This window comes from Drosophila mauritiana, chromosome 3R (genome assembly GCF_004382145.1).
Source record: "Drosophila mauritiana strain mau12 chromosome 3R, ASM438214v1, whole genome shotgun sequence".
Taxonomy (NCBI): domain Eukaryota; kingdom Metazoa; phylum Arthropoda; class Insecta; order Diptera; family Drosophilidae; genus Drosophila; species Drosophila mauritiana.
In genome coordinates, this window is record NC_046670.1 from 18,407,462 (window position 1) to 18,427,025 (window position 19,564).

Below are 19,564 nucleotides of genomic sequence, written 5' to 3' on the forward strand. Positions count from 1 at the left end.
TAATACAATATGTTATGTTCCCTAGCTATTGATGCCGTTGATTTTCGATTTAAAATTGAAATTACACACAACAGGATTACAACAGATGGAAAGGACATGCACAAGAGGTTTTAGTTTGTTTGGTTTTAGTTTCTCAAATGTTAAAAACGGTAGTGAAAGCGGGTCTACAACGACAAAGGCACTGTTTGGTGTGGATCTAAGACTCGCTCCAAGGCATTAGGTGTTCTTTTTCATTGTCATCTCGTGGGCGGTGCGCAGACGTCGTCTGAGTTCGTTTGGAAATCGGTCATAGCACTTTTTGCACACCGGCTTCTCGTCGTACTCGTAGAATTTCGATTTTTGTGTCATCTTCGTGTCGCACACGGAGCACGCAAAGTGGTGCACACACCAGGCCTTGTTTAAGGCAGTGAAAACTGTTGGCATTATGGAATGAGTGCATTAATTAAATAAACCCAGAAAATAGTTCAATTAAGTTACTCACCATCGCCTCCAATAACTTGGTTGCACACGAAGCACAGGTTGCCAAAGAGCTGATGATAGTGCGTCTCGCAGTAGGCCAATCCCCGCTTCTCGTAGTGTCGGTGGCCCAGGAAGGGCTTCTCGCACTTGGCGCACACGAAGTGTTCCACATGCCAGTGCTTTCCGAGCGCCGTTACCACCCGCTCCTCAATCGGCCGACGACAGGCGCCACATATGGGAATGCCCATTTTATCGTGACAACGCAGACAATACAGTTCGTTCTGTAATGAAATAATTCATTACTTAGTTGCTTCTTATTTGCTAAAAAAAAAAGAACCCACCATATCGTTAGCAGCCAATCCTGGCCGGCTCTTGACCTCCCGGGCAGTGGAATCCAACTCTGTGCCGCAGGCCGTGCAACTGAAGTGATAGCCGTGGTACACTTCGCCCCGGAATCGCAAAGGCTCCTCGTCGATGAGGCCGCTGAAAAGCAGAGTAATTAGCAACATGTTTTTACCTAAAGCCTTTGAAACCTACTGGCATTTTTGGCATACATATCGGCCGGTAATCTCCGCCTTCACCTTGGCATTGCACTCGTGGCACAAGGCGCGGTTCTGGTTCTTGATGAATCCGCAATCAGCTAGCTCCTTGGCGCACAATTGGCAGCGGAAGCACTGTGGATGCCAGCTAGCTGACATGGCCTTGATGACCCGTCCGATGACGAACTCGCCGCACTTGTTGCAGCAGGGAGCGAAAAGCACGTGAAAGTCGCGTTCACAGTACTTGCGGCCCTCGAACTCATAGAATATGCCATCCTGGAAGGGTCGGAAGCACTGGGCACATCTGGAAAATGTTTATTAGTGAGGGTATTATTGAAACAACTACATTGAGGTTTACTTACACAAAGCACTGTGTGTGCCAGAGTTCTCCATTGGAGTTGACAATCTTCTCAGTCGGCTCGAAGCCGTCGGCACATCGCGTACAATGCATTGCACCCAGCGACATGTTCCCTGCCTGGACTCTGTGAATTAAGGAGAAGATCAGGATTAGTTGTTGGTAAGTAACTAACCATTTCAGAGGCCATTACACTTCAGCCTTGGAGTACATCATGGTTATAGCTTGAGCGCAAAGAAAAACGACTTTAGGGCAGGGCGTGAAGTGAGAAACTGGACAAAACAATGAGACTTATCGCTTGCCGGCTCTGTTGACGCTGTCTGAATCATATTTCCTTCGAATGCACAGCCAAAAAGCTTTCTGGCATTCCGTGGACGTTTAGCTTTCATTACAGAGAGTGTCGCATGGCAGTTGGATATCAAGCGTGGTACGCTGCAGATGTGATGACTTGGTGATATATCGTTTCGGGACAGGTTATATATGTATAAAATATATACGAAGAATTATCATATTCGCTTTAGGCTGGCTAAATGGCTATATTGGGTAATTAAACTAATCATTACAAGCAGGAGCGCCATTTGAAAAGTTTGTATATAAACCATATATATTAAGTTGTAACTATCAAACTCCCCACTACTGATTGAGTCATTGAACATTCTTTGGAATCCAAAAGGGGTTACAAGTTCTAGCATCCAATTGGAATTGGGTTTGCCGCCAACACAACAGCGGCCCACTCATCATAATCAAATCCGACGAATACACACAAAAATACGAATAGTAAACAATACACAGACAGTCTCACACACACACACACACGCTCTCGAGTGGCGGCGTTTAAAAATAAATTTGAATGTGGCCATGACGTCATCGTTGGAGTAAACATCTGGCAGGAAAATTGCATTGAATGGGGGTTCAAAGCGCCCGCATCGCTGGCAGAGGGTTAACACTGGATGAGGGCATGAATGATAGGCACTGCTAGCCTTAAATAGTTATATATATTTTTTTTTATTAATTAGCAAAATGCTTATTTGTGCAAGTGGATAACGATGATTATTATGCTGCCAAATGATGCAATATGTGGGCGTTTCGAAGCCAAGGACGTTTAGAAAGTGGGGCGGAACATTCTGCTTACTGCACGGGCGGCATTCTGTGGGCTTTTCTTTTTAGTTGCTTTCAACTGGTTTTCACTTGCGAACAACGGCACCTGTTGCACCTGGTGTACGACGTTTTCGGATCACGGCGAGTGAAACACTGCAAAAACATATAGAAATTATCAATCTGTGTCTTCTGGCTTTGAGCTCTGCTCGCTTGGCGGCGTTCTAGCCAGATCCGGTTGATTTTCAGCCAAGCAGACGATCTGCGCAGCGCTATCGCAGCACAAAAACAACAACATTTATATTGCCAAAATGGGCAAATCTCTGGAATTTCACGCGTTTCACTTGAACTTGTTCACATTTTAAGAAGTGCATTCAACGGAAAAGGTACTATTTACCTTCAGAGAAACCTTTTTAATTAAAGCCACAGCTTGCTGCAGTTAAATTACTCTTCATTTAATTAACAGCCTCCGTGGAAAAAGACGCAGAAAAAACCACTCTACTTTATCACTAAAAAATCCCTGTACAACCTGCCTATCGATAGCTCTATCTGTTCTCGTGGCAGGTAGCCCTGAAAGTCAATCGATAACCACCTACTACTACTGAGCGCCAATTTAAATTCGCGATTAGCCTATGTTACCAAAATACATTTGTTAAAATAACTTTACGATTTAAGGCGCCTCGCTTATCAGCGTAGCATTTTGCAGCGTAGCATTTTTGCTTCTTTGTTTCAGCTTCTTATCAGCTGCTGGCCAACTGCTGTTCTTCTTGGAAGCAGTTTCGTAACGCGCTCTTATCAGCTAACTGCCTTTTACTTATAATAAAATACTATTTGTTTGTAAACAAGACCTGTTCGCATGCTAATTTAGGCTGCAGGCAGGAAACCCCTTAAGCATTGAATTTGATTGATTGTCTTGGTGTTATGTGACACGCCAATTGGGGAAATACATAAATAAATGTGCAGGGAAACTACAAAAGAATCCAATGCCACAAATGTCATATCAGTTTCGATGATACTTATCATTAGAAAATATGTATTGATAAGAGAATCAAGAGCTTATAAAGTTGGTGAGAAACCCACAATCATTATGAAATGAGTTTCTTACAGGTGTAATTACTTTTTCATATAATTCCTGATCGCCAATAATTTAAAATTCTCTACAAAGAACAAGCATTTTGAAGTGCCCACGGTACATGCATGTAAATGCATTATTTGTTTGCTTTAATTGCTTCCCCGAATGTCTGTTTGCGGCAAACTTCCGCCTTGTGGGTGTGAGGGTCATATTTTTGAAACACCCCTCGCCGACTTCCGCAATGTGAAAGGAGATAAAACCCCAGCTGCAGTTTCAGAATGTGCTTTATTTGTATCTGAGTATATATATTATAGTATTGTATCGCTTGGTGTTTTATGGAGCGTTGTCCCGTTAAAACGGGTTGCCAGGCGAATCGATCAGCGCGGCGCTCTTTGTTTATCAATCTCACTTTTTTGTGTGTCGCCTTTATTTATTATTATTAAATGAGTTTTTTTCCAGCATAACAAAAAACAAACAAGGTGTCCCACAAGGCCGCCGGTTGTGCGAGCGAGACGGACGAACAACAACCGCCATAAGAACGAGATCCAATACCATCCACAATCTAGCACTGAAAAATATGTAACCCCATATTACAGCATACGTCTTACCTAACTATTGAATTATGCTGCTGACAAATGTCTTACTTAACTATTTAACTATGCTGTTGAGAAATAAATTTATATATTTTAACGCATATTCTTAACGCTCATCCTGAACCTCTCACAGTGTGGCATCCATTTGGTAGATACATACATATGTATATATTTTTTTCAGTGCTCACTGTCACATGATTGGAAAAAGGTGGTGGAACCTGGAAACCGGGGAACTGCGAGACTTTCGGCACGTAGCAACGCGTAGCTGTAAGTTTATTACGCATGATTTTATGCTGTTGTTTACCAAAAATTCGCCAAGGCAAGCCCCCCATCCACATTCAAGCGGTGACTCGGGCGTATGAGCAACATGCTGGGGCATATGGATATCGGCGTGGAATGTGAAAACTTCCAGCGGATGCAGTGCAGTTGCAGTGGGTGTCTAAAAATAAATGCAATTATGCTCTCTATTATTGCAGCTGCGTTCCAAAGCCGGCAAACCAGATGGACAACTGGTGCTGGTGCTGGCAGAGGAGCAGGTTGGAATTTTTTCAAGGGGGTTTTTCCATTTAATCATTTCCAATGTGATGCCAATGGATTGCAGCAATGTTTCGATAGTGTTATCAACTGGAACTAATGTACTAGATAATCATTGGATCTTTTATCCCTTGGCTACCAGCCAAGTGGTTTTTTGAAAAACCAAACCATTGTGATCTCGCTGTATGCTAGACCAAATATTTTACTTATATGGCTCTTATTACTTTCAGACGCCTCTGTGAAACGTGGGTTTCTCTTGGAGCTCGGAACGATTGCAGCTGCGGGAAAAGCTTTAAATCTGAGCTTCCAAGCTCGTCCATTCATCTTTTTGGTCGGTTTCTGGGCGCGACATCAAAAATTCCAAATATGCGGTCGCGTTGCATAAAAAACGCAATTATACTCGCTGACCGCGTCCGCATTGCATTTTGGCATTGTCTTATCGCCATTCGTTGTTTATCGTTATTGCTCGAGCGAGCTTATCAAGAAATTTCGAAACTGAAATCCACCTTACGGGGGGTTTTACTTGAACTGAAACGGTTTACCTCGGCACGTGAATACAATCAAAAAATTCCGCTGCCCCCAGAAGATACAGTATGACCTCTACAACCCGACGCACTTGACGAAACAAAACATAACGTTTTCTTGATAACTTGTTTCGAAATAATTCGATTTCAGATTAGATCACGATGTAATGTTATTGATAGACTTTTATATTGCGAACCAACTAACAAGCTATTAGAAAAAAGTTAATTTTTATTTTAGCAGCCACAGGTTTTTCGAGGCCAGACTGTAAATAATTCAATTTGAGGTGCGTGGGCGCCGGAAAAGGGGGAAATCCCCTGACGGAGTGTGCAATCCGGTTCCCGTGGGCAGTGAATTTGGAGCGTTGGCACCGGCAGGCGAGAAAGGGAAAGAGCGAATAAAAAGCGAGTAAAAAACGAGACATTCGAAAGCAATTTTCCCGCCTGCCAAAGTTTGCATTTCGTATGCAGTCCGAAGCCAAAAGGCAAATAATACATTCAATTGTTGGCAGCGCGTCACCATTTTGGCGCCTGGCAACAGCGAACTGCAAACAAAGGCATTCGGCGAAAATGTTGGACAATTAAAGCCGAAAGCCAACTCAAATCTGTGTATCTGTGTGGAGTGCCTATGTATACTCAAGCGCCATCCGCACACAAATGCAGTGCCGACGACCTGTTGTCGCCAAGGTGCGATCGTTAAGTTTTATCTTTCGGACCCATTACAAAGTTCATTACCGGGGCAAATGCTGTTGTTCTATTCTCGGCACCCCCAAGCCAAGTGGTTCGTAGAAACTGAAAGCATTTCGCCATGCTCCCCAGAAAGCAGACACATTCCATTCCCTATCAAAAAGTCTATAAAAACCTTAAAAATATTTCAAATACTGAAACTGCTGCTGGGCAAACAGCTAAATTATAAGTATTCATTTCATTATTAATACTTATATATATGTATATATATAGCATGAAAGCTGGCAATCAAAACATACGTTCTATTGATAAAGATAGAGTGTCTACAAGTTAGATATTTTTAGCTTCCCTCAACCACCAACTTTACATAACTTGTTTATTTGACTGATAGCCACTTGAGAACAGCTTTGCTAACTTATCACTCCTACAGATGACTCCCAAACCCCACCTGAACCAGCCCAGGTGAACTGCTTGGCCCACCCACTCACGTGAAGGCAGCGCGAAGCGTGCACAGCTGTCCATTTGTTTTGCACTATGACAATGTCATTAGCACTCGAAGGAAGGAATCGGGCACAAAGCCAAGCAGCAGCAGATAGTCGCCGCCGATCGGCCGACAGAACAGAAAAGTAGTAAACATATATGTACGCTCGTATATGTGCTTAGTTAAAAATAAAACTATTTAGCCTCTACGATGTCGTTGCCGTTGCCATGGTGACGTTAATTCGCAATGGGAATTCAGCTGCTAGAAATGCTAAAAAAGAGACTGCAATCTCCTCGGGCGGAGTGCGCAAATACCCGTAGTGCCAGAGATTAGCCCAAAGATGTGTAAGTTAATATGTGTATGATCCATCGCTGGGAGGGTCGTCAGCTGGGGAAGATCGGGAATACTAATCGCATGTTAATTGATAACGACCACAACAAACTGCCAGGTAAGCAGGTGCAGCGCAACATTCTCGATTCTGACGTACATTATACAATACCCGATTTCGATTGAGTGATAGAATACCAGGCAGTGCGATAAAGTGAGTATGCCAAATGAAAACAAACCATAACCAGTTTAAGGCGATGGAAAAACCCTTTCGGGGGTGTTTCATAAACTCCGCTCGCCTCTCATCTCCAGTGGGTTAGTCACATGACCTCAGGGCTTCAGGAGGTGTGATCCGGCATGGTCTAGGTACTTCGATATATAAGCATATGTACATTAGCATTTGGCAAGGGTAACTATAGGGCACACACTATATATAGTACGTGGCACAATCAACAAGTGACACGCCCCTAAGCACAGAAGTAAACATTTTGATTAGTGTCTTGATTAACAATTGCTTTTATTCATTGTTTATATGTATGTATAAAGGTTCTTACTCTTATCGTTTAGTGTTCTTTTAATGTATACTCGAATTTCGATTCTCATAGGCATAATTTTGCAATTGTAAACCAAATAAATAAGCAACAGCGACCAACGATTAAAGATAAAAGAAAACACTAGCTGCTCTCTTCAACTTCCTGACAGTGCCAACTAAGTTAGGATAGCTATATTCTTCAAGTCTTTCGATTATTAGTGGATATGCATTTGCATAGATCGAACAGTTCTTACTTGCTGACTTCCGGCAGAAATAAACCTTTTGGCTTTCTGATTAATTGCTGTAATCTATAGCTATTTATGTACATACACGATTTTTTCACTCACAAGCAGGCGAAAGGCACTTGAACAAAGAAACAAACAAACAAACAAACAAGCGACGAGTACGCCCAACTTACTACCATATGCACAAGCTATATAGCCATCTATATGCATTTGCATGGGCCACTTACTTATGTATTTGTGTCTAGGGTCTAAACTGCTGCATCGGAAACTTAGAAACGTGACATGAGCTCTGTACTCCTATGTATATACATCTTAGACGGTCCTAGAGCCTACAAAGGCCTATATATATATAGTATTTACATAGTGGGTAATATCAAATAGCAGCCTATCAACTCTACTTAACACAATGGCATATATAAATATGAGGGCGGGTCTATTTTTTAGTTGACAATCTTAGAACATTTATATGCGAGGGCTCAAGCGAAAGTATAGGTCTGAAATCCAGTTCTTCAGATACATTATTTAATCATTATGCAACATTGCTTGGCTGATAAGAAAGTAGGTTGTTTTAAAAAATATATAAACATTCCGCTTTCTTAACAAGAAATTATGCAGTAAAATCTGATCTTACATCCCTTATCTAATCGAAATACATAACTGAAAACTGAAAATTTTAAAAGGTTGAGAGAAATGCTAAACTTTAGACCTTTACTTTTCCAAGCAATCTTTCTAAAGTCGTCCTTGATATTTTAGTTTGTCCTTGCCTCTCTGCATATTGACCGCCCTTCTATAAATAAAAACTAACTAATGACATATTATTCCACTCAGTTGCTCATTTGGAGCCCGCCACTGCTGCGACTACCCGTCGATGAGGAGCCCGTTAGCCCGAACTGCGAGACCAGCTTGTCGTAATCCTCCAGCGAGGTCTCGAACTGCTCCAGTTGCCGGGACAGATCGTCCATGGCGCTGGCATCAGCGGCACTGGTGGCGATCGCTGTGGCCGCCGCCGTCGGACCGCATGCTGCTACACCGCCGGAGCCAGTGGATGCTGGCGGGGTCGAGGAAATTGATGAGATCTCTGCCTGCAGTTCATTGAGGCCCTTCAGCGGTGGCGCATGATAGCATTCCCTGTAGAACTTGGCCAGATCGTTTACGTGCGACGTGGGCGAGGCGAACGGGAAGTGGAGCTCTTTAAGCAGATTATCATCATCAGGCGGTGGTTGTAGCGAAGGCTCTGAATGGTGACGATATGTGGCTGTGGCGCTGGCGGGGATCAGCAGGCTCTTTATTGGCGATACTGAGTTTTCCGAGTTCTTCTCGAAACTCTTGAAGCCCGCCGAGTTGTTGTTGAGATTGCTGATCTGGTTGAATTTAATATCCTGCGTATTATTGTTGTTATTACTGCTGTTCACACTGGCGACCGAATTGTTATCCAGGCGATTGAGGGACTCCACGGAGCCGCGTCCTCGCAAGAGCCACTCGAAAGGCGGGGTTTCCGGCAACACAAAGTCATCTTCAGTGTACTGCTTTAGTTTGCCCATATCTGTGAAGGCTCCCGGTCGCAACGGCTTCTCTATATCAATAAACCGCCGATCGGCTGTTCCCTGGGCGGGATTGAGGGCACCCAAGCCCAATTTCTTGGCCACGGCTGTGCCATTTTGAGTCTGCTGCTGGTTGCCAGGTGTATTAGCATCCGTGGCTGGTCTAAAGTGATCCGACTTCAGCATGATGGTGTTGCTCTCTGACTGGGCAGCCGTGGGCGAAATGGTCAGCTTTGTGCGGTAGGCCACGGACATGACCAGCGAGCCAACAATCGTGCTGAGTTGTCCGATCTTAACGTGCTTGTGACCCTCGCCCAGAGTGTGGACCTGCGGTCTGTCCACGTAGATCCTGTAGAAGATTCCATACGAGTCGGGGCACTGGCGCCGGGATAATTTGTAGGCGGGCGTGGTGCGGGTCAGCGATATGAGGGACTTGAGCATGATGCCCATGCGGTTGTAGATGGCGTGGGCCGCCTTTAGGGTCTGACCCTCGGGGTTCAGGTCATTGGTGGCCGGAGAGGAGCCATTCTGGGGCTGGAGCAGGTCCAGGGACCACACCTCCAGCACCATCTGGTCACCCTCAGTCGTTTTCAGGGATATTTCCACGCACAACGGCAGGCGCTGCAGAATGCTCTCTCCCGTCTTTAGGTTCAGAGCCCGCTTGGTCTCGTCCAGGACCTCCGGATGATCCTGCACGGCTATGTTGAACCAATCGCTGCCCGCCAGTGGGTTGCACTGCGTCTGCATCTTCTCGCCCAGTCGGGACTGCACCACCACCTGGGTGGACTTCAAGACCAGGAACTTGATGAACTTCTCCAAATCCCGCTCCGCTGCATTTAGACGCTGCGCCGACATTTCTTAGTTTTTCTTTGTTTTCCCCGTGTGTTTGCGATTGTCTGTGTCCAAAGTTCGCTGTCTGCGTTTGCGTTTTTTTTCACTTTTATGCGTTTCCGCGTTTTGTTTTGTCGCGGTTCTCTTGTTTTAGCGTCGCGCACTTTGCTTTCTAGGCACTGCTAAACGTGGTCAAAACTAGCCCGGGCATTTTGCCAAAACACTGTCATTTGTGCAACGCCCTTTCACTGCGATTCCGTGTTATTGTTTGTACGCAAGATCACTCCCGTTAACATAAAATAAAACCAGACCAGCGTCAGCTAAGACTCGCGATAGTATCGATAGTCCGATTCTGGGCGTGTTAGAGATGTTTTGGTTTCGATAGTGCACGGTACCACTGATTTGGAAAAGAAGCTATTCACACAAACGAGCTTCTGCATCAGTTACAAACTTCCGCAGCACTGGCTTTGTCCTTAATAAAAATATATATATTGGTATACCAGTCAAAATAAACATATATCTAGAATGTATTTTTTGAAAGTTAAGTTTTTTGAATGCAATTAGTAAGCTGTAAAGAAATAGTTAAGAGTAAAATCGACAAAATCTGTCACTTACAGATAACATTTGATTGGGCTGCAAAAATCCTTTCGCAGCAATTATGAAGCGGTTATTAAGCCGAGCTCTCAAAATGAAATAAAAAATAAATGAAATATATATAAAACAACAGATGCGCGATCAGTGAGAATAGCCTTTTAATCGAGGTTTGCAATCGAGCAAAATATCGGTCAGGCAGCACAGGCCACGGTCTGGTATCTCCGCTAGCCTAAATGATACACGTCACGTAGACACAACGGCGCTTAATTTTAAATAATATATTTTTGGAAGCCAAAAATAAACATGACCATCTTAGAATTACATTTTGGAACTATGCCACTGACTAGGAATCGCCACCGCCCCGTGCCTGAGCGTCATTTAGGCAGAAGTGCTCCCTATCCGTGGAGTTAAGGACATGCTTGGGTAGATATCGAAGCACGGAGGAAGGAACCTGGCTTAACATGGCCAAACGCTCCTGTTTGATGCGCTCCTCCTGCTCGGCATCGATCTTGGCCTTCATGTCAAAGTACTGAACATTTTCAGCGGTGGCCTCCGCCCGCTTCCGGTGATTATCCTCAATCATAGCCAGCAAGGAGGCTCCATGGGCCCGGCGTCTGCGATACTCATCCAGTTGCTTCTCGGACCCCTGGTTGATTGTATCCGGCGCCTCCTCCTGCCGCGCAGCCATTTCCGCCCGCTTCATCTGCATTTCGGCCATCTTACGATGCTCCACCTCCTGCCGATAGCGATCCAATTCCTCTCTGGTGCGCCGGCGAGACATCTGCTCCTGCTGCATTTGTTGGCGATAACGCTCGTCACTCTTGGCCGTGTACTCCGCCTCCAACAGATCCAGCAGCAGGTTGTCGCGATGGCGCTTTTTGTTCTGCAATAAGAGTTAGCTTTATTGATTGAATCAAAAAAACGCTTCAAGACTTACTTCGATTTCTAGGACTTGCTGGCCCAAACGAATACTGATTTCTTGATTTTTGCGTTGAATCTCCTGGCGTTCAGCCTCCAGCTGGAGTTTCCTGCGCTCCATTTCACTTTGCTTCTGGACTAGGTCACCCAACTCCTGGTTGTATTGAGCTCGCTGCCATTCTCTGAGTTCCTGGTTCTCCTTGATGGACTGCAGCATGTCCTGCCGCTTCTGTAGCTTTTTTCTCTGCGTCTCCAGCTCCTGGGCTCGGTCCTCCTCCTGGATTTGCTTTTGCATCAGAAGGCTAAGCTCCCTGTCGTTCATCACCTGAGCGTGCTCTTTCTGGCGCCGCCGACGGTTCTCCTCCATTTGTTCAGCCAAGGACTCCCTAAGGCGGCGTTGTTCCTCCTTAAGAGCCACTTCCTTCTCATATTCCTTGGCCTGCAGCAGACAGCGCTCTTGCGACACCTCCTCGGCTTCCAATTTGATGTCTAGCTGTCGGCGACGTTTTCTCTCCTCCAAATTCTCGGCTATATCCCTGGAAATGGCTGCCAGGCGCAGTTGCTCCGCCAGGTTGCGCAGTTCCTCGCAATCCCGCCGCAATTGCTGGCGACGTTTCTTCTCCACAAACTCCGCACGCTTAAGATCTTGCATTTCCTGCGTCATCGCTGCCTCCTCGATGAAGTCTCGGGTTATGGGACTCACTTTGGAGAGCTCCTTGCTGCGGTTCACCTTCTCCAGGTCGTGCTGCATTTTTCGGAACAGCTGGGAGCTAAAAAAGTCGTGCTCCATGCACAACGAATGAGGCACCTGGAATTGCGGCTGTCCGATGTTGAAAGTGTGGTTACCACGATTTCTACCGGTTGCCATGGTGGTCAAGACAATGAAAACAGAAATTGAATGGAAACGATAAAAAAAATAAAATAAAACAAATATTTTTTGACTGGCTACTATGAACACATCCAATGAACAAATTGTAGTATTTGTAATTATATTTACAATCTTAATTGTGGAGCTATTATGAAATCCCAGCAATCTTGTAGGTCGTCCGGATTCGCGAATAAAAATATACGACCAATTAAATTCAAGTCCTTTGTCAATGTTTTCGGTGAATGGCAAAAACGATCTTTAGTTACCATTCACTACGAAATAAACAATACTTCGTTCTACAATAAAAACACTTTAAAATTTGTAAATTTTTTTGTTGGTCATTAGATGACTATATATTTATATTTTTTTCAAAATCATAGTTAACAAATTGAATTGATAATGAAGGCGAAAATGTTAAATGCGAAATGTTCTCAGTTGTTGAAGGCGGTCGGGAAATACTTCTTGTCCTTCTCCACGATGCTCTCCAGAAGATCGTCGATGTCAGTGTTGGGGTAGCGCTCCACCCATGACTGGATGTACCCCTCGTGGGTTGGCTCATAGGTCTTCAGCTGGACCTTTTGGTCCTGGCCGATCGCCGTGTTGGCCTGGACGAGGATCATACGCGGCTTCTTGTGCGCCAGGCAGATATCACGCCACTTGGCCCACGGATGCGATCCGCTCTCGTCGACCTTCGAGTAGTGTTCGTACATCTTGGAAGCTGCCTCGATGTCGGCGGTGGATTTGTACACCTGCAGCTTGGTCAGGAAATCGCCCAGCGCCTTCCTGCCCACTGTATCGATCTTGCTGCGATCCACCGTCAGCAAAAGGTTCTTCCCCTTTTCGGTTTCCTCGACCTTAACGAGTCCTTCACCTGCCTCCAGCAGCACCTTCATGATCACGAAGCGAGCGCGAGAGTGCGCCTGGAGCCACAGCTTGGACTTCGGGTTGAACATCTCCAGAGCCACACCCATGCCGTTCCAGATGAGACTCAGCCAGTTGACATAGATAATGTTGTCCTGCTCGGCCTTATCCTTGAAGCCAAAGATCTCCAGGATGTCACGCTGCAGGGAGAGATACAAGCCCACGGCCTCGGCGCGGCATTCCTCGTACGAGGAGCCAATTGCACCGAACTTGGTGTCGTAAGTTTCTCCGGGAAGATACCACTTGGCGATGGGTTCACCGGTGACCAGGTTCTTAGTGTTCTCCTTGTCAAAGTTGTACACGCCGTTCTCGTCGATACGGAAAAGCTTGCCACTACCATGGCCTAGGAGTTCATGGAGGCCCACCTGCACCTCGAAAGCCTTCACCTTGTATTCTTTCATAAGAGTTTGATCCTCCTCGGTGAGGAAAGGAATGGGATCCTTGCGGTTGATGTTGGCCAGCACATTGCCCAGCGAGACGTTCTTGAAGCCTTCATCCTGGCGGATTTCGTCGTAGTTGGGAATATTGATGCCCGCTGGTACTCCGCTGCCGGCAAATGTGAGGACATCCAGGGAAGTAAAGTCTGGCTTCAGGTAAGAGTCCTTCTCGTAAGGCTCCGTCCAGGGCAGGTACTCTATTAGTTTCTCGGCGCGATTCACCAGCTCGGAGAATTTGGCCGAACTCTCCTTGTTCACCATGGCGACGAAGCCCTCGAATTCAGCCCGACCTCCGGCAGGATCCCTGTATGTCTCAATGAAACCAATGTAGGTCTCGATGACAGGTCCCTTGTCCTTGATCCACCAACGCGATCCGTTCTTGTGCTCGTCCAGCGAGCCCTGCTCAAAAGATCGGACATAGTGCTCGATCATCTTGGACTCGTTTTCGTTGGCTGCGTACTTCTGGGCCTGTAGCAGATGCTGGTTGACGCGCTGCAGTAGCTTCTGGTAATCACCGCGGGTCACCCTGAACTTGTTGCCATTGTACTCTTCCAGCGGAAGTGTGATCCCATCCTGCGTGGACTCCGCCACGGAGCCCAGCTTTACATCGTAGACGGTTTGACCATTTTCAACTATCTTGAAGGTGCGGCACATGTACGGTTCGATACGCTTTGAAGTCAACCAAGCGTTCACGATCTCGGAGTCCTCCTTGGTGCAGTTGTCCGACCAGTAGGTGGTGATTCCGTCGGGAGCAAAGCCCAGGATCTCGTTACGCGACTCGAGCGCATAAATCAGATTCTTGACCTTCTCGAAGATCTTGCCAACGCGCGGCTCATCGGTGTAAGCAGCGGATGCCTTTACTATGGTCTCAAATTGCTTCTCGGAGAGATTGGGAACGATCTTGCTGTCGCCCATACCCTTGTAGTTGCCCGCGTTGGCGAACACACCGCAGGCGTACACTAGGAAGGCCTGAAAGTGATCAAAATTAATATTTATTTTCGAGAATAATAATCTCTCCTGTGGCATACCGTAAAATCATCAGCAGACACTCCCGCCTCCAGGGCTTTCGCCCTAAGAACCGGAATCTTTTCGGCTAGGAAAATGCGGTGCAGCAGGGAGAAGATCAGCGGCGCCTCCGGACTGGACTGGATCAAGGCAATGAGTCCGCCGTCCCAGGAGGCCTGGCTGAAGTGGTGGGCGTAGAGCTTCTCCTTCTCGGTGAGATTCTCGAAGGCACTCTTGCAGTCCAAATCGGCAATGGGCTGCGTGTTGGGCAGGACGAAGTGGGCGGTTTTACTGGCCATCTCAGCGGGTTGGGGAAGGTTGCTGCTGCAGCTGCAAAGATATCATATGGCGAACAGGACCGATTAGATACATGGGCTTTAGATAACACCTGGCAAATACCTGTAACGAACGAGGGAGCTACAAAATCCCAAACTTCTGGAGATTGGCGTTTGGACTGAGCGAATACTGGGACTGGTCCCGTAATTTAGACGACTACGGAAATGACACAGCCTGTTCAGTTGCTGCCGGGATCTCTGTAGCCCTCTTAGCCAAAACATTACTGGGAATTTTCGAGAGTATTATATTTGAAGTCTTTACATTACTTGTCGCCCAACTGGAAAAGGTGAAAAGGCTACTTTAATTTGGAAGAAAAGCCAAATAACTCGGGGAACACATGAAAACTTGATGATGATGCAATTTTATCTCCAGCAAGCCGGCTAAACTGCAGATGTGGCAGTTAAGCGGCGTTTTACCAAAAGAATATAGAAAACAAAACTATGGCTAATATGGAGCCCGAAAACGTGAAGAACTGGCAGAGCCCACGGAATATGTGAATGTTTAAGAACTACTTGGTTAGTCAATCGCAAAATAAACAAAAATCCACCGGGCATTCGTGTTTTAACTGGAAAACATAATAAGCAAGGAATTTCGTGCGTACTTACCTTTTAAAAGTGAGAAAATATGCAGTTAAGAAATGCCGACAAAAGTGCAAGTTGTTCAGGCAGTGTGACCAGCTGCTTTGTGAGCCGATATAACACCAAAAGTTTAAGTTTGCTGATATGTGAATGTCAAAATATTGGCGGCTTAATTTAAAAACTCCAATGAACACTTTGAAGTAATGCACAATATTATTATTATATTGATTGATTTTCCGTATTTGAACTACCTATGTACAGAAACGATACTAGTTAACTAATGTATGTGTCGTTACAATTCGTATTTGCATTCGTGTATTGAGTATTTGTGTCTTATGGGCTTGTTTGCTTGATCTCTGTTCATTTTAGGCAATGATATAGCCAAGCCACAACCAAACATCGCCACCTATGCCGAGGAAGCAGAGCACCCAGGTAAGTCTGTATAATATGTTATCCATACTGCCGCCTTTTAGAAAAATCGGTAAATCGTTGTCCGCCTGAAATTGCTTCCTCAATTTGACCATTTTTGGAGGAACTTTTCCAGGACGTGTCTTTGGAGCTGCAGCAGCAGCAGCATATTTCAAAGCAGCCGAGTTGCGAAATTCTCGAATGGGTTTACAAACTGCACCCAGATCACCGACTCCCCGAAGGAAGGGCTGATCGGAAAGAATATATTTAATTAATGTTTTGGATATAAAGGTAGTGACTTACGCGCAAAGAGAAACAGTTTTTATGCATTTACGTTTCCTGAAACTTTCTGGAGTATTCGGAACAAAATTTTGTCTGCGTTTAACTATCGAATAATAATGTTTAAGTGACACTTTTACTATAAGCTATCTTTGATGGATATAAGATTACTTGAAGGGTTTCACACAGAGCCTATGCTCCGATTTTTATATAGAGTAATTTAATTTTTCAATTTAAATATATAAAAACCACCACTTGCATTTAAAAGTACATATGGCTGTGTGAATGTCCATTTCTTCTTCTTTTGATGCCAAATTAGGTCACACTACGCGCTCCCTAGAAAATTTGTGTGCCAATATTAAGCAATGCTCTCATTTATTAATTAATCAAAATGTCTATGGCTAAATACCTTAACCGATCCGTTGGAAAAGCTGGCAAGGATGTGGCCGCCAGGATATGCACCCTTAAACCCACTGAGCCGGAACACCACGCAATACATCTGACCGCTGGGGAGAATTTCGTGGGACGCAGCCGGGAGACCGGCATCCGAGATTCCAAATGCTCGAAGCGACAAATCCAACTGCAAGTGGACCTAAAGAAGGCTGTAGTTTCACTAAAAGTCCTGGGAGTTAATCCGTGCGGCGTCAATGGTCTGATGGTCATGCAGAACTCGGAGTGTGAGCTGAAGCACGGAGACTTAGTGGAGATCGTTTACGGCAGGCATCCCTTCGAGGTGGTCTTTAACCCTCCACCGGAGGATGACAAGGAGAAAGCTGAGCCCTTGTCCACAACACTATCACCTTCCGAGAAACCCGAGAGGTGGGACTCAGCTGGTAATGGTAAGCTAGTGATCTTTACCAGCGCCGGCGTGAAAGCTTCTGAAAAGATAGCTGGCTACGATATGGACGGCACCATTATAAGAACTAAATCGGGACTGGTTTTCCCCAAAAACACCGAAGACTGGCAGATCATATTTCCCGAAGTCCCGGAGAAACTAAAGAATCTCCACAAGGATGGGTTTAAAATCTGTCTCTTCACAAACCAAGGAGGCATTGCTCGCGGAAAAATCAACCTAGATGACTTTAAGGTCAAGATTAAGAAAATTGTGGCTAAACTGGGAGTTCCAATTCAAGTATTTATAGCCATAGGTGATGGATTTTATCGCAAACCTCTTACGGGAATGTGGCAGCACTTAAAGAGTGAACTGAATGATGGCGTTGAGATCCAGGAAGATCGCTGTTTCTTTGTCGGCGATGCAGCTGGAAGACCGGAGACGGGCAAGGGAGCCACCAAGCAGCGCAAAGATCACTCTTTAGTGGACAGACTTTTTGCAGCCAACGTGGGAATTTCATTCTACACTCCAGAGGTTCATTTCCTGGGCAAACAAGTGGAGCAGTGGAATAAGCCGGACTTTGATCCCACTAGCGTTCAGGAGCAAGTGTCTCTGCTTGATCCGGATGACTTAACCTTCGATGACCATCCATGTGAAATGGTCATCATGGTAGGTCTGCCTGGATCCGGAAAGAGCCACTTTTGTTCCTCCTTTTTTCAATCGCGTGGCTACAAAATCGTCAATGCGGATACATTGGGTAGCACTCAAAACTGCCTGACTGCCTGTAAACGGTTCCTGGACTCGGGCCAATCATGTGTGGTGGATAACACTAATGTGGATGTAGCTTCTCGGAAAAAATTCTTGCAGTTGGCCAGCGATAAGATGATTCCTTGCCGCTGCCTAGTGATGAGTGTGCCTGTCGCTCAAGTGAAGCACAATATAGCTTTCCGAGAGTTGTCGGACTCCGCGCGCCCCAAGATCAAGGACATGGTATTTAACATGATGAAGAAAAAGTACCAGGAACCCGCCCTAGACGAGGGATTTATATCCATACACAAGGTGAACTTTAAGCCCAATTTTGCGGACGAAAAGCAGGAGAAGCTATACAAAATGTACTTGGTCGAGAAATAAGGAAGTAAAATAAGTTGTATTTAATCCAAAGTGAATATACGCTTAGCTATATCGGCGATCAACCAGTCCATGGAGCTAAGCAGTTTCTCGCCAGTCACTGCACTAACACCGGCTACCAGCCAATGATGTGTGGTGATATCTTCTAGGTGTAGTATCTTCAAGTATAAAGTATATTAAATTGTTGTTTAAATTAAAAATCAATGAGCTTGAACCTCTTTAATTTCATTGGATGAGAGGGCTCCCGGTAGATCCTGTTTGTTGCAGAGAACCAGGAGTGTGGCTCCTGCTAGTCGCTCTTCCTTGAGCAGAACTTGCAGCTCCTGGCCGCATGACTCCAGGCGCATCCTGTCAGCACTGTCCACCACCCAGACCAAACCATCAGTGCACTCGAAGTAGTTCCTCCAGTAGGATCGCAGGGACTTCTGCCCACCGACATCCCACATATTCAGGGTGTAGCCGTTGTGCTCCAAGGTTTTTATGTTGAATCCCAATGTTGGTGAGATAGTGTCTATGGGTTCGCCATTAAAGCGCTTCAGGATTGTCGTCTTGCCGGCATTATCCAGACCTCTATAAGAAAGTCAATACATGAATCATTTTTTTTTTTTTTTTTAAACCATGGAACTCACAGCAGCAGTATGCGCATTTCCTTCTCTTTCTGTCGCATCTTTTTTAATACTGTGAGGAAGCCCATGGCAACGTTCGTATTTTAGTAACGCTATGGAATTATAAATAAATGTTTTTATAGGCAGCTGCTTAAATTGTTGATTAAAATAAATAGGAATTTCCGGGTGAATGCCAAACTGCTGGAAATATCGGCATCGATGTATCGATAAGACATCGATATATCTCCAGTTGTCAGCTGTCATATTCGAGACCGATATTTTTCGCCCAGGAAAACTGCTCACTTTTTGCTAAATCTTAAAAATAAACCCAAGCAAAATGATGAACCTCTCGAGAGTAAGTAATTTATGGATGCTACATCACTCTACACACCTTACTGGAGGAAAAGCATGAGTTTCGAAACACTGGAGATCCCATTACAAACATGCAATTACGTAAGTTCCCTGGAGCCTCAGAACTAACCGCACATTTCGTACCTCTCGGCAGGCTGTTGTCCGTAGCTTCGCTACCACCGCTGGCCGCCGGTCCGCCGCCGTGCCCAAGGATCAGATCGAGAAGGGATACTTCGAGATCCGCAAGGTGCAGGAGCACTTCCAGAAGAAGGATGGCAAGCCCGTCTTCCTCAAGGGATCCGTCGTGGACAACGTGCTCTACCGCATCACCGTCGCCCTCTCCCTCGTCGGCATCGGTGGCATGGGCAAGCTTTTCTACGAGCTGAGTGTTCCCAAGAAGGAGTGAAGTCGGAACACCGAACCCTAAGCTAAGCCATTAAACCCCGCGCAAGATCCGTGATTCAGCGTAGTCCCCTTATATTTCAATGTTTT

The 19,564-nt window shown here is 45.5% G+C and overlaps 8 protein-coding genes across 12 annotated transcripts; 2 read left to right on the forward strand and 6 right to left on the reverse strand.

The window, feature by feature from the left end:
• Nucleotides 1-108: 108 nt before the first annotated feature.
• On the reverse strand, nt 109-2,950 carry LOC117143523 (LIM and senescent cell antigen-like-containing domain protein 1). 3 transcript variants are annotated; one of them, XM_033308247.1, is made up of 7 exons: nt 2,846-2,941; nt 2,486-2,604; nt 1,361-1,480; nt 997-1,302; nt 801-942; nt 482-740; nt 109-413 (listed from the first exon to the last, which is right to left on the reverse strand). In XM_033308247.1, exons 2-7 carry the CDS (start codon nt 2,497-2,499, stop codon nt 217-219), a joined length of 1,038 nt encoding a protein of 345 aa, XP_033164138.1. In that variant the 5' UTR covers nt 2,500-2,604; nt 2,846-2,941; the 3' UTR covers nt 109-216. The 3 variants fall into 3 exon arrangements, with proteins under 3 accessions (XP_033164138.1, XP_033164139.1, XP_033164137.1); XM_033308248.1 differs by lacking the exon at nt 2,486-2,604 and having other exon boundaries at nt 2,846-2,950; XM_033308246.1 differs by lacking the exons at nt 2,486-2,604; nt 2,846-2,941 and adding an exon at nt 1,547-1,858.
• Nucleotides 2,951-7,155: 4,205 nt separating this feature from the next.
• Nucleotides 7,156-10,140, reverse strand: LOC117144122 (autophagy-related protein 13 homolog). The gene has a single exon (XM_033309144.1). It carries the CDS (start codon nt 9,834-9,836, stop codon nt 8,265-8,267), a length of 1,572 nt encoding a protein of 523 aa, XP_033165035.1. The 5' UTR covers nt 9,837-10,140; the 3' UTR covers nt 7,156-8,264.
• A 529-nt stretch (nt 10,141-10,669) lies between these two features.
• Nucleotides 10,670-12,424, reverse strand: LOC117145013 (trichohyalin). 2 transcript variants are annotated; one of them, XM_033310509.1, is made up of 3 exons: nt 12,322-12,424; nt 11,344-12,178; nt 10,670-11,289 (listed from the first exon to the last, which is right to left on the reverse strand). In XM_033310509.1, exons 2-3 carry the CDS (start codon nt 12,112-12,114, stop codon nt 10,750-10,752), a joined length of 1,311 nt encoding a protein of 436 aa, XP_033166400.1. In that variant the 5' UTR covers nt 12,115-12,178; nt 12,322-12,424; the 3' UTR covers nt 10,670-10,749. The 2 variants fall into 2 exon arrangements, with proteins under 2 accessions (XP_033166400.1, XP_033166399.1); XM_033310508.1 differs by lacking the exon at nt 12,322-12,424 and having other exon boundaries at nt 11,344-12,242.
• A 146-nt stretch (nt 12,425-12,570) lies between these two features.
• On the reverse strand, nt 12,571-15,579 carry LOC117144119 (dipeptidyl peptidase 3). 2 transcript variants are annotated; one of them, XM_033309139.1, is made up of 4 exons: nt 15,497-15,567; nt 14,955-15,168; nt 14,579-14,885; nt 12,571-14,519 (listed from the first exon to the last, which is right to left on the reverse strand). In XM_033309139.1, the coding sequence occupies exons 2-4, from the start codon at nt 15,110-15,112 to the stop codon at nt 12,624-12,626; spliced, it is 2,361 nt and encodes a 786-aa protein (XP_033165030.1). In that variant the 5' UTR covers nt 15,113-15,168; nt 15,497-15,567; the 3' UTR covers nt 12,571-12,623. The 2 variants fall into 2 exon arrangements, with proteins under 2 accessions (XP_033165030.1, XP_033165031.1); XM_033309140.1 differs by lacking the exon at nt 14,955-15,168 and having other exon boundaries at nt 15,497-15,579.
• A 91-nt stretch (nt 15,580-15,670) lies between these two features.
• On the reverse strand, nt 15,671-16,301 carry LOC117143880 (cytochrome c oxidase subunit 7A1, mitochondrial). Its single transcript, XM_033308766.1, has 2 exons — nt 16,181-16,301; nt 15,671-16,125 (listed from the first exon to the last, which is right to left on the reverse strand). Exons 1-2 carry the CDS (start codon nt 16,205-16,207, stop codon nt 15,835-15,837), a joined length of 318 nt encoding a protein of 105 aa, XP_033164657.1. The 5' UTR covers nt 16,208-16,301; the 3' UTR covers nt 15,671-15,834.
• A 158-nt stretch (nt 16,302-16,459) lies between these two features.
• Nucleotides 16,460-18,320, forward strand: LOC117143878 (uncharacterized protein F21D5.5). Its single transcript, XM_033308764.1, has one exon. It carries the CDS (start codon nt 16,548-16,550, stop codon nt 18,117-18,119), a length of 1,572 nt encoding a protein of 523 aa, XP_033164655.1. The 5' UTR covers nt 16,460-16,547; the 3' UTR covers nt 18,120-18,320.
• LOC117143879 (ADP-ribosylation factor-like protein 2) lies at nt 18,117-18,912 on the reverse strand. The gene is made up of 3 exons (XM_033308765.1): nt 18,746-18,912; nt 18,332-18,686; nt 18,117-18,274 (listed from the first exon to the last, which is right to left on the reverse strand). The coding sequence occupies exons 1-3, from the start codon at nt 18,808-18,810 to the stop codon at nt 18,140-18,142; spliced, it is 555 nt and encodes a 184-aa protein (XP_033164656.1). The 5' UTR covers nt 18,811-18,912; the 3' UTR covers nt 18,117-18,139.
• Nucleotides 18,913-18,971: 59 nt separating this feature from the next.
• On the forward strand, nt 18,972-19,564 carry LOC117143881 (cytochrome c oxidase subunit 7A, mitochondrial). Its single transcript, XM_033308767.1, has 2 exons — nt 18,972-19,076; nt 19,227-19,564. Exons 1-2 carry the CDS (start codon nt 19,059-19,061, stop codon nt 19,476-19,478), a joined length of 270 nt encoding a protein of 89 aa, XP_033164658.1. The 5' UTR covers nt 18,972-19,058; the 3' UTR covers nt 19,479-19,564.

What these genes read in the sequence shown, in the direction of transcription:
- LOC117143878 (XM_033308764.1), top strand. Translation starts at nt 16,548, where the DNA reads ATGTCTATGGCTAAATACCTTAACCGATCCGTTGGAAAAGCTGGCAAG.
- LOC117145013 (XM_033310508.1), bottom strand. Translation starts at nt 12,192, where the DNA reads ATGGCAACCGGTAGAAATCGTGGTAACCACACTTTCAACATCGGACAG. An exon ending in AGCAAGTCCTAGAAATCGAA is followed by an intron (nt 11,290 to 11,343) that starts GTAAGTCTTGAA and finishes CTCTTATTGCAG; the next exon opens with AACAAAAAGCGCCATCGCGA.
- LOC117144119 (XM_033309139.1), bottom strand. Translation starts at nt 15,112, where the DNA reads ATGTTTTGGCTAAGAGGGCTACAGAGATCCCGGCAGCAACTGAACAGG. An exon ending in AGCTCCCTCGTTCGTTACAG is followed by an intron (nt 14,886 to 14,954) that starts GTATTTGCCAGG and finishes ATATCTTTGCAG; the next exon opens with CTGCAGCAGCAACCTTCCCC. An exon ending in TGTCTGCTGATGATTTTACG is followed by an intron (nt 14,520 to 14,578) that starts GTATGCCACAGG and finishes GATCACTTTCAG; the next exon opens with GCCTTCCTAGTGTACGCCTG.
- LOC117143523 (XM_033308246.1), bottom strand. Translation starts at nt 1,569, where the DNA reads ATGATGTACTCCAAGGCTGAAGT. An exon ending in TATGTATGCCAAAAATGCCA is followed by an intron (nt 943 to 996) that starts GTAGGTTTCAAA and finishes TCTGCTTTTCAG; the next exon opens with CGGCCTCATCGACGAGGAGC. An exon ending in CCAAGTTATTGGAGGCGATG is followed by an intron (nt 414 to 481) that starts GTGAGTAACTTA and finishes TAATGCCAACAG; the next exon opens with TTTTCACTGCCTTAAACAAG.
- LOC117143880 (XM_033308766.1), bottom strand. Translation starts at nt 16,207, where the DNA reads ATGCATAAAAACTGTTTCTCTTTGCGC. An exon ending in AAAACTGTTTCTCTTTGCGC is followed by an intron (nt 16,126 to 16,180) that starts GTAAGTCACTAC and finishes CTTTCCGATCAG; the next exon opens with CCCTTCCTTCGGGGAGTCGG.
- LOC117144122 (XM_033309144.1), bottom strand. Translation starts at nt 9,836, where the DNA reads ATGTCGGCGCAGCGTCTAAATGCAGCGGAGCGGGATTTGGAGAAGTTC.
- LOC117143879 (XM_033308765.1), bottom strand. Translation starts at nt 18,810, where the DNA reads ATGGGCTTCCTCACAGTATTAAAAAAGATGCGACAGAAAGAGAAGGAA. An exon ending in GAAATGCGCATACTGCTGCT is followed by an intron (nt 18,687 to 18,745) that starts GTGAGTTCCATG and finishes ACTTTCTTATAG; the next exon opens with AGGTCTGGATAATGCCGGCA. An exon ending in CATCCAATGAAATTAAAGAG is followed by an intron (nt 18,275 to 18,331) that starts GTTCAAGCTCAT and finishes TTATACTTGAAG; the next exon opens with ATACTACACCTAGAAGATAT.